General features: G+C 36.3%; 1 protein-coding gene across 2 annotated transcripts in view; it reads right to left on the bottom strand.

Moving 5' to 3' along the window:
* The window catches only part of vlc (disks large-associated protein 2), a 47,065-nt gene that overhangs the window by 18,264 nt on the left and 16,542 nt on the right, over positions 1–12,259 (bottom strand). Inside the window, exon 1 of one of the 2 annotated variants that reach the window (XM_088264695.1) lies at positions 2,078–2,607. The exons of the other annotated variant lie outside the window; for it this stretch is intronic. Within the exon in view, the coding sequence (XP_088120821.1) occupies positions 2,078–2,124 (47 nt within the window). The 5' untranslated portion in view covers positions 2,125–2,607. Of the gene's footprint in view, positions 1–2,077; positions 2,608–12,259 lie in introns of those variants that run through there. 2 annotated transcript variants of the gene reach the window in all.

Here is a 12,259-nt window from a genome sequence, read left to right as displayed (position 1 = left end):
TGACGTCATTTGTAAACACTATACCTATGTGCGTAGCGCCAAAAGACCTAATTGCCACATATGAGCGTAAAAAAACTAAAACAGCATCTGTACTTAGCGCCTGAATAAAAAAAAACGTCTTTGTATTCGGCGCCTAACTAAATAAACGTCATTTGCACTTTGCTCCTAAATAAATAAACGTCATTTATAATTGGCGCCTAAATAAATAAACGTCATTTGCACTTGGCTCCTAAATAAATAAACGTCATTTGTACTTGGCGCCTAAATAAATCAAATAATTAAAAAACGTCATTTGCACTTGGCTCCTAAATAAATAAACGTCATTTATACTTGGCGCCAAAATAAATAAACGTCATTTGTACTTGGTGCCTAAATAAATCAAATAATTAAAAAACGTCATTTGTATTTGGCGCTTAAATATCTAGACTGACTTAAATCTACTGAGATCTGCCGAAAATCTAAAAATTCGATCTGTGGGCAATTGATATCGGCCAGACGCCTCGCGACAGCCCATCGCTCTGCGGATACAGACATGGTACTCGCTCTTCCGTTATCATTCCAACAGTCTCGATGGAGCGTTTTTACATCTCGTGCATTCCAAAGCAGACATAACTGTCGACTAATACCATCGACGATTGCGTCTCTCGTCGTCGGCCATTGGGCACCAACTCAACCGTGACCGTCAGATGGAACGCGCTGTTCGAAATTCGAAAATTCAAATGACACGTGTGGTGCGGCACGGTATAATAAAAAAGATAGTTACAACATTTTGAGCGTGTCAAAATACTTATTATAAGCTAAAAATTAAAATGAAAAGGTTATATTCCAGCGTTTCTAGAGTATGTAAATATAATCCAGGATTCGGACAACACATACAAATGAAAGAGTTTCTGCACAATACAAAGCTTCTTTCATCTCAACAATAGACGTCTCTAGTGATTCAAACAGTTGGTTTCGAAATTGATCAATATAATTAGTAGTTTCAAGATTTGAATAGTGTGGTTGTCAATCATGGGTAGAATTGGTGAATGTTACATGTGTGTAACATTCACCAATTCTACGTAACCCGAGGGCGTGTATGGATAGATGTATGGGTAAAGAAGATACCAGGACAGACCGTGTGGTGTTCCGTTCTCTCTGCCCACCCCTGCATGGAAGCGGCGTGATGGTAGTAGTGGAAATGACCTATATCGTTCGGTGACTGAGATACAATAGAGTTATAGTTTGAAGACGTGCGGATGGGTCTAAGGCAGGGGTAAGAAACCATTTCATGTCTAAAGAAATAAAAAATGGGTCAAGTGGGCGCAAGCGACCTCAAAGCCTCGATTTCCACACCCCTGGTAACGGTGGTCCCCAAAAAAATAGAATTTTAAAGTAATTGTTTGCATCCATGGTATAGCGGTCATACCATGCTATAGGTCCCGGGTTCGATTCCCAGGGGGGTCAAAATAAATACGGACGATTTTCACTCCCATATTTATTCGATATCACCCTGGACTGTACAAGAAGCGCAGAACTGATCACCTTGCCTTCATTTCATTAGCAATCATGTAATTTATTGTTTCAACATTTACTTCGTGGACATGGTTAAATTATAAATAAAACACTTGTTTTTTTTTTTTTTTTTAACCACTTCAGTATTTTATTTTAACGACTAGTTTCAGAAGCTACAGATGCTTACATCTACGGGATTGAATATAATTTTTTTTATATTCAAAACCGTAGATGGAAGCATCTGTTGCTTCCGAAACTAGTCGTTAAAATATAATATTCAAGTGGTAAAAAAAAAACTAGGGGTTTATTTATAATATAATCTTAGCGATCAACTTAACATTGCATCAATTTGATATACTGCCTTATTATATACGCTATTAGGTGCGGATGATGGTAAGTAAGAGGAAGAAGAATAAGATTAATTAAAAACACACAGAAGATCGTTAGCAAAATATTTTAAAGACAAACAAACACTCAAAAACACGCACAAAGTGTTACATTCGACACACAAGGCAAGGGCAAAGCACAAAAATCAAAACCTCCAAAACACTGGGAAAATCCAACGCTCCATTTCAAAATCTACCTCCGTATCCAGTTGAAGAAGCACCCCCCTCTCTTCCGCCCCCCCATCACGCCGAGCGAGCGAGCGGGCCAATCGCGGCCCGCGCCCCTCCCGAAATGCTGGCGCCGACGCGCTAGCCTCGCTCCGATTGGCGGAGGCGAGTGCTGACAAAAACCACTGGGCAACTGACCACTTTCAATAAAAGAAACATTCGGGTCCTATAGCACATTCAGTCATGTCACACTCGTCGAACGGAAACATCGCGATTTGTACTGCAGGCAGCAAATAGACTTTTTTTTAAAGAAACGATAAATTGATGTTTTTATTATTTTCAAAAATACTTCAATTTCATACTATTTCTGTGAGCCTGAGCGGCTCATTATTGGAAATAGGTATCAAATTGTGGTAGAGTGGGTTTCAACCGAGAAACTACACCAACTACAACCCGACACACTCCTGTGAGAAACACACTATATTTTTTTCTGAAATTCCGTTAGATTGGCGATTTTTTCGGATCGGCGGCGATCGAACGACGACCGTCTGGATCTCGCAGGAATGCGGCACTATTCGTAAGATCCAAGAGTCACAAGCTCAGGTGATTTGGCCCGAGGGCTGTAAACAAGAGACGCGCGTCGCGGCGGAGACGCCCGAAGCGGCGCTCGGGTCGGCTCGGGCGCTATATTTACACCGGGATGCGTCCCGAATCCAGAGTGAATCACGGGAGCAGATAACCCATGGCAGACGGAATCCCAAGTTCATACCAGCCGAAGGGACGGAGACTTTGCCTTTCCCCAACCAAGTTCAAGGGAAAGTATCGGCTCGCTCGTTGGAGAAAGCGGCGTAAAATACACACGACAGACTAACGACAACAGTGTGTCGAAATCCTTGTTCACGAGTCTCGGTCTGTCTAATTGGGAATTATTTATATATATATATTTTTTTCCTTTATTAAAGGCCGTAGCAAATTTGTACATAATGTATTACATGTTGTATACTTTATGATAAAATAATATATCGCTCACTCCTTTCAAGAACGTCATAAACCAAAAAACTTGATTTTTCAGAAAAACGATTTAAAGTTTCAAAATATAATACAATGTATTAAAAATAAATATGAAGCCACTTATCGAACTTTTTACTGTGCAACAAATCTTTATAGGTAAAACCTGAAGGTTTTTTCTCCATATGAAAAATATTAAGTAAGTATATTCAAAAAATAATAAAACAATACCTTTTCTTCAAAATGCAAAAACAACACTTTCTGCCCTGTAGCGGGTAAACATGAAGTAAAAATTATGCCTCTTTTGCTGGGATATAGTACATTTTCTGGGTATTCCGAAAATATGCACAACTGAAAATTGACGATTTTTTATTTATGACGTGAAATGAGTGGGCGACATAATATTTTCTATTTTAGAGTATATCACTTAAACCGGCCTATGTAAGGTCGTAAGCCCTGTAAATACTTCCATATTCTTCATTCATCTATGTTGAGATGTCAAAATGTACAAATTTAATTGTCTTTAAAATCTACTGACACGTGTTTCGATGCATTCCGCATCATTCCGCAAACACCGTATGTGAAGCTAAGTCCAAATTTTTTAGTTGTGTCTTTGGGACTTTGAAGGTTGAAGAGGGGGTAGGAGCTGCTCAGTGGGAACATAGACAACAGGGGGGAGGCTCTAGTCATTGTCATATTGTCAACTATGGGTTTATTATTGTTTATGTTGTAGATAATGAACAAGGATTTGGACACAACCAAAATGTTGCGAAGTTGAATCGTGATCTATGTACGAGTATATTGATTCGTCTACGGCTCGGATTGGCCTATCGGTTCGCTAACAATTGGTTGTCGCACACGAACGCAAATAGCTACAGTCTGAAAACAAGCTACCGACAGCTGACATTCTTCCTTTTATCTTCCCAACATCTCTAGAAACGAAAGCAGCAATCTCCGAAATAAACCCCAGTCGCAAAACAGCCAATTATTTATCATTAATATCAAAAATTATTTTATGGATGTTCTTCTTCTTCCTGGCTCCATCCCAACTTATCGTCTTTGTAGACTGTTGGGGTCAGCTTTCCTCGTCTTCAAGCTGTAGGTCCTTCTGTTATGGACAACGTCACCTAGGCCAAGCCTTCGAATCATGTTATCTCTCTGCAGCATCCAAGAATTCTCTGGTCTTCCTCTAGATGCCTTTCGAGGAAGATCCATGGCGATTGCCTGGTTCACAATATGAGGTTATCTGCGTCTTATGTGCCCATACTATCGAGACAATTGAGATGGTATGAGCCAGAACATATTGTAAACCAGGCGATCGCCATGGATCTTCCTCGAAAGGCATCTAAAAGAAGACCAAAGAAATCGTGGATTCTGCAGAGAGGTAACATGATTCAAAGGCATGACCTAGATGACGTTCTCCATGACAGAAGGACCTACAACCTGAAGACGAAGAGAGCTGATCCCAACAGTCTACAAAGACGATTATTTGGGATGAAATCAGGAAGAGAAGATGTGGATCACATTTTTCGAATAAGTTATCTATAGTAAAAAAATAATAAAAAATATACAAGACGCGTGTTAGACCGATTACCACATATGGGATAGAGATCAGAGCAGACACAGCGAGAACCAAATCTCTTCTAAGAACTTCAGAAACGAGGACACTGAGGTTCATAACCGGAAACGCGTTATAAGACCGAATAAGGAACACGAAAATAGGCCCTAATGTGAAGTACGGAGGATATAGTCAGATGGGGAAGACAGCGAAGACGATTCTGGAATGCCCATATCAACAGAATGCATGAAAATAGACTGGCCCGAATTGCTCTTCAAGAGACCCCAGACGGAACAAGACCACACGGAAGACCTACGAAGCGATAGATGATAGTCCACATCATAAGAGACAGATAACAAAACGGAGATTCTATAAGAAGGAGGATCTATAAGAAGGATGAAGATATGGATATATCACTTCACTTCTGTCAGCAGTAGTGAGCGGACGTATAGTGATAATTACATATAGCTTATTGCCGTGATAACTACCGTCTAAACACAAACCCGCGCACGCCCGGACGGGCGACGCGAATTCACGCCCAATATGGAACCAATAATCAACAATATCAGAAATGAAATAAACAAAATCACTACGGTTAAAGATTCGAAAATAAAAAATGTTCTAGAACAGAATTTAAAGGCGCTAGAAGAGCAAATTAATAAAGAAAAAAACGAATACCATAGCCAAATAATTAACCTGCAAGAAAAAATCATAAAAAACAACGAAACCTACACAAAAAAAATCGAAGAATACTTAAACAACAGCAAGAGGACGTACTCACAAGTACTTACAACAAATAATAAAACACCTGTACCCCAACAAAAACATGCAATAATAATAACAGGAAAAAACAACATAATCTCCCAAGAAATCAAAGATAAAATAAAAAAAAACATTAAAATACCAAAACTAAAAATAGGCATCGACGGTATCAAAAAAGTCGGAGTCAATAAACTAATCATCAACTGCACTAAAAAAGAGGACACGAAAATTCTAGTAGAAGAAATCAATAATGTACTAGGAAGAGACGTTAATGCAGAAGAAATACAAAAAAGGAAACCATGTCTCATCCTAAAAAGACTAGAAACCCACCTCTCCGAAGAAGAAATAGTAAACGGCATCATTATGCAAAATAATGGTTTAGAAGAAGACGATAAAAATAGTATAAAATTATTAAAAGAATTTAAAAATAATGACAAAGAAGGAATCAATAGAGACACGACTAACTATATTATACAAACTTCAGGCAAAATAAGGAAAATTCTAATAGAAAAGGGCAAACTCAACATAAACTTTCAAAGAATTACAGTAGAAGATTGCAACCCTCTAACTCAGTGTTTCCACTGCCAAAAATATGGACACACTGCTCTACGATGCTTATCTCGAACTCAACCACCTACATGTCGTCACTGCTCAGGAGAGCACTCGCAAAAAAACTGCACAAATTTAGATAAAAAATCCAATTGTTTTAACTGCACTTCGCAAAATCGCAACTACAATATGAAATACTCCACTGATCACAGCGCGGATAATACCTGCTGTGAATACAGAAAAAAAATGTTGATCATAGCGAAAGACCGAATAGATTATGAGTAAGTATTTTTTGTTTTTAGTGAGTATATATATGCATTTCCACACAATCATAAAAAAAAACATTATTACTTCACTTACCGCAATTTTCTCCTTATCATTTACCTATTCTTATTTTTATTTTATTTTTATTATCTTTATATCTTCTCTCAGTTCTAATGACTGACTTCTTAATTAATTCTATAGATACTAAATTCCAAATAGACGAACGAACTTTTCATACCGTTAATGATACAAATGCTATAATAGATCCAAACCCTGACAATAGCTTAATTATATTGCATATGAATATTCGAAGTATACGAAAAAATTTTGACGAATTCATAGTAGTAACAAATAGTTTTAATAGACTGGACGTGATTATATTGACAGAAACTCACTCATCATATGATATCGATTACCACATTCCGAACTACACTTATTATGCAACAAAAAACATCATCAACAAAAATAGCGGAATCGCAATTTTCATAGCAAATACACATAACGTTATTGATTTCGAAGAAATAATAATAAAAAATGTTAATATCCTAAAAATTAAAATTAATTACAAAGGTCACATTAACAATGTTTTAGCAATCTACAGAACTCATTCTTCATCGATAACAACATTCATAGAACATTTAAAATGTATCTTAATCAATCTCAAAAATGAAAAAACTTTTTTATTAGGTGACATAAATTTATCCATCGACAGAGAATATGACTGCAATAATAAACATAATTATTTGAATACTCTAGCGGAATTCAATTTCACATCATTTATTAATAATCCCACTAGAAACATTCAAGGTCAACGACCTTCCTGTATAGACCATATTTTCTGTAACGCACTCGATTCTGATAATATAACAGCTGGCGTTATACACACCTCTATTACTGATCATTTTACAACAATAATTAAATACTCATATAACCTACCGAACACACATATAACGAATATAAACATACCAAATAAAACCTCTTCAGCACCGGCATTAAATAATTCACTTTTAAATAAACTCAACTCCGAGAAATGGGAAGAATTATTCCAATGTACCGATGTAAACACATGCTTTAAATTATTCGAAGAAAAATTTTCTCATATCATGAATGCCAGCAAATACCAAACCTTCAGAAAAAAATCATCAAAATTCAAACCAATAAAACCGTGGATTACGCATGGACTTATTGTGTCTATAAGACATAAAGAAAGACTAATAAAAAAAATTAGAAAAAATCCCGAAAACGAAAGCCTAAAAAAATATTTTAAACTGTATAGAAAAAAACTTTTTTTTCTCATCAAAAATACCAAAGAAAAATATTACAAAACAAAAATAGATTTTGCAGAAAATGACAGTAAGAGAATGTGGAATATAATAAATGATATAATTGATAAAAAACACCCCCAGCAAAAAAAAATAATGTACCTCTCAAACGAAAATTCACGAATTCATTGCTTAGAAATGCCTCACAAAACTGCTAATATGTTTAATAATTTTTTTGCCAGTGTTGGTAAAAATTTAGCGCAAAAAATCCCTACTCAAACTAATTCCGATATTTTCAAAACAGATACTCCAACTTCCAATAATATATTAGCATCATTACAAATAACATCCCAGGAGGAAATTGAAGAAATCATAACAAATATGAAAGGAGGATCTGCCCCGGGATACGACGGACACTCTGTTAATACATTAAAATTCATAAAAAAACAAATCTCTAAACCTTTGACACACATCATAAACCTTAGCCTCACAACCGGTATATTCCCTTCAATTTACAAGAAAGCCATTATCATCCCCATCTACAAATCTGGAAATCCAGAATCAGTCACAAATTACCGACCTATATCTCTCATATCAAACATAGGTAAAATCATTGAAAAAATCATTAAAAAAAGACTGTCCACATATGTAAATAAATTTAATATAATCAATGAAAACCAATATGGATTCATGGAAAAAAGAAGCACACAAGATGCAATTGCCAAACTATCATACATCATCCAAGATTCTCTCGATAAATCACTCAACTGCATAGGAATTTTTGTCGACCTAAGAAAAGCTTTCGACAGTATTTCTCATGATAAACTTCTATTAAAACTAAAATCTGTCGGAATTACGGGTAAAGCCTTAAAACTTTTCCAGAGTTATCTTCTCGAAAGAACCCAAATTGTCAAAATCAATGAAGCCTATAGCCAACCCCTTACTAGTAATTTCGGTATACCTCAGGGTACAGTCTTAGGCCCTTTACTATTTATCATCTACGTCAACGACATATTTCACCAAAACATCAGCGGTAACATAATATCCTATGCTGACGACACCGCAATAGTTATAAACGGACCCAACTGGAATACCGTAAATGATCGCGCAAATAAGGACATGAAAATCCTAAAATTCTGGTTTGACAATAATCTATTATCCCTAAATACAGATAAAACATTCTTTATCCCATTTTGTATCCATAAACTCAAAATACCGACAAATATAAAAATTACAATTCACAATGGTGACTGCAGGGATTCAAATTGCAAAAACTTATGTTCTGTTTTATGTCCAAAAAAAGAAATAAAATATCTAGGTGTAATAATAGACCAACATTTGAAATACCATAGTCACATTAATGAACTAGTAAAACGAATAAGAAAATGCATATATATATTCATTAGAATCCGAAACATACTAACCATCGACAACCTAAAAAGAGTTTACTATGCTATCGTTCACTCACTACTACAGTATGGCATTATTGCATGGGGAGGCTCATACAACAACATACTGAACTCAGTGAAAATAGTACAGAAAACCATAATTAAAGTCATCTTGAAAAAAAAAAACATATTTCCAACAAAATTATTATTTAAAAAATTTCAAGTCCCAAATATAGAATCCATTTATAAAAAAACCGCAGTTTTTCAAATACTAAAGGGTGACAACTATTTAAATTTAACAAAGAATTTATCATCGAGATTCTCAAACGATTTTTCTATTCCAAAATGCAACACCAAGCAATTTCAGCAAAACTTCAAATATTTGGCAATCAAACATTTCAATAAACTCCCTAAAGAAATAAAAAAAATAGATGATATAAAAATTCTCAAGAAAAAAATTAAAGCTCTATACATTTAAATCTTTAAAAAAAAAAAAATTAAAAAAAACTATTATATCTTTTATTATATAACATTAAACCACGAGTGTAAGTCCCTTTCCAAGCACAAGAGCACAGACTCTTTTATGGAGAGGCACAGCGAATCGAAATATAAAAGTTCTACATATGTATAAATGATTCAAATGTTATTATGTTATAAATAAAAATGTAAATATATTAAATGAATAAAAAAAAAAAAAAAAAAAAAATGGAGTTAAACGTTATTTAAGGACGATTTGAAATCGTCCTTGGCTGCTGATAAAACTGAATCTAGAATTTATCAAATTGAGGCTAAATTCAAGTGGCACGCATGTCTGAGGATAGGTGGACGAAGCGGGTACTCGACTGGAGGCCTAGAGGCGTGGGAAGACCGCAGACAAGATGGTCCGCTGGCATTAGGAGAGTAGCTGGCCTGCACTGAGAGTCGCGTCCAACAGACAACTGTGGAAGTCCAAGAGGGAGGGGTTTGTTCAATACTGGACACAACAAGAAGGCTGAAGTAAGACAATTTATTTCTTGAATGTTTTCCGCTTGTGGCACATTTTATAAACTTTATAAAATCAAATAACTTTGTTATAATATATTTAGTGTAACTGCAGACAGTTGGTAGAATTCCATATTGAATTGTTGGGTAATATATCCAAAATTAAACAAGGTTAATTTGGTTGAATTCTACATTTATTTATGTATATGTTAATACGTGACGCATTTCGTCTTCTTAGGACATTATCAAACACGAGTGTTTGATAATGTCCTAAGAAGACGAAACGCGTTACGTATTAACATATACATAAATAAATGTAGAATTCAACCAAATAAACCTTGTTTAATTTTGCACATATTACCCAACAACTTTGTTATAACCACATTTTTAGTAACACAATTTAACCTACCGGTTTCGACAAGAACCTTTCATCATCAGGGTTTATTTTAATTCAAAAATATTAAAAAAATTAAAATACTCTCACCAAAAACTTCCACACACTCAGTAAAAATCCTAAATGTTTTATTTAATTAAAAAAAATTACGTTTAGGATTTTTACGGAGCGTGTAGAACCTAAAGCGTGTTGAAATGCGCTCCCTCAGACGAATGTGTGGAAAATCATTGTATGACAGAATTAAAAACGACGATATAAGAAAGGAATGTAAGGCTGAACGAGGAATAATTGAAAAGATTAGGAAGAGTTCTTTGCGGTGGTATGGACATGTGGAGCGAATGGATAACGAGAGAATAACTAAGAAAATATGTGTGGCGAATGTGAGAGGGAAAACAGAACGTGGACGACCGAAAAAGACTTGGCACGATCAGATCAATCAGAACCTAAAATCTGGCGGTGTCAAAAGTCTGCGTAATCGGAGGGCATGTATGACTAGATGTATGGATGTGAAGGAGGCGAGGAGTGTATGTCAGGACAGAAGAGTGTGGCGTTCCATCCTCTCTGCCTACCCCTGCGGGGAAACGGCGTGATGGTAGTAGTAGTAGTAGTAGTAGTGTAGAACTTTTTGGTGAGAGTATTTTAATGTTTTTGAATTAAAATAAACCCTGACGATGTCAAGGTTCTTGTCGAGACCGGTAGGTTAAATTGTATTAATAAAAAGGTGGTTAATTTATATAAAAGTTATTTAATTTTATAAAATTTAAGACAATTTATTTTATCGATGGAAAAATGATATAACTAAATGTCTGCCGCGCGATTTCGAACCCGATCGTTATATCAGAGGCGGGAGGCGAACTGAATTCGTTGAAAAATAAAAAAAATAAATATAACTTCCGGAAACGCACGAGTGAATACGGAAATGGCCGAAGATACGCGATAAAAGTGGCAATGCCAAGATTTATATTAAACTTTGGTCTATTTTTAAAGTGCTAAACAAACGATACATTGAACTCGAAGGACTCGAAGTGTAAACAGGGTCCACGTGACATAAGCTAGTGCGGGTGCAGGTATGCGACCCCGAGCGCCCTGGCCATATCAGCTATTTTTATGTGTATATATAATTGTATTATAAAAAGCATTTTTAACTTCGTGGTATGGTAATATAGCACTCTCCTTATTATCCATGGTTCACATTGTGTAATACCACTTAAAAACGCTATTGCTATAGTTGACCTGATGAGGGAATGGTTATTCCGCATAGTAGAGTTTTATTACGCATAGTGAACGATAAAGAGGAAGAGTTTTCTAATAAGATATATACTTATAGCGATTTTATGTCTTTTTGGATGTTATTACGTATATTTCTTTTGACCAGCCCGGATACGAACTCAGGACCTTCAGCGCGGCTGCCAAACACCTCAACCGCTGCACGGATTCTAACTAACTAACTAACCATCACGCCGCATCCAAGCAGGGGTATGCAGAGAGAATAGAACGCCACACCAATCTGTTTTTGCAAGCAATCTTCGCCTCTTCCGCATACATGCATCTCCCCATACATACCCGCTGATTATTCCGACTCCTGGCCTCATTGATCAATTTCATGTTGTATTTGAAATACTTCATGCCAAGTTTCAATCGGTCTTCCTCCGCTTCTATCACCAACCACATTCGCCTCGTAAATTTGTCTTGCTATTCTTTCTTCATTCGCTCAATTCACATGCCCAAACCATCTCAACACACCTTCCTTGGTTTGCTGGATAGTGCTCATCTCAGCCTTGCACCATTTCCTTATATCACCATTGGAACATCTACCATACATGGTCTTGCCGCACTGAGAGATGGCATCCCGACTGCATCCAGTCTACTCTCATCCTTCCCAAACCATCCCAACCCGCCTTCCTTAGTTTGCTGGATAGTGCTCATCTCAGCCTTGCACCCTTTCCTTATATCACCATTGGAACATCTACCATACATGGTCTTGCCGCACTGAGAGATGGCATCCCGACTGCATCCAGTCTACTCTCATCCTTCCCAAACCATCC

The sequence above is a fragment of the Brachycentrus maculatus genome, unplaced genomic scaffold (genome assembly GCF_059751285.1).
Source record: "Brachycentrus maculatus isolate JH-2025_06_01 unplaced genomic scaffold, ASM5975128v1 h1tg000236l, whole genome shotgun sequence".
In the NCBI taxonomy this organism is placed as follows: Eukaryota; Metazoa; Arthropoda; class Insecta; order Trichoptera; family Brachycentridae; genus Brachycentrus; species Brachycentrus maculatus.
Note: the sequence above shows the minus strand (reverse complement) of the source record. Positions and strands in the feature narration are given on the sequence as shown.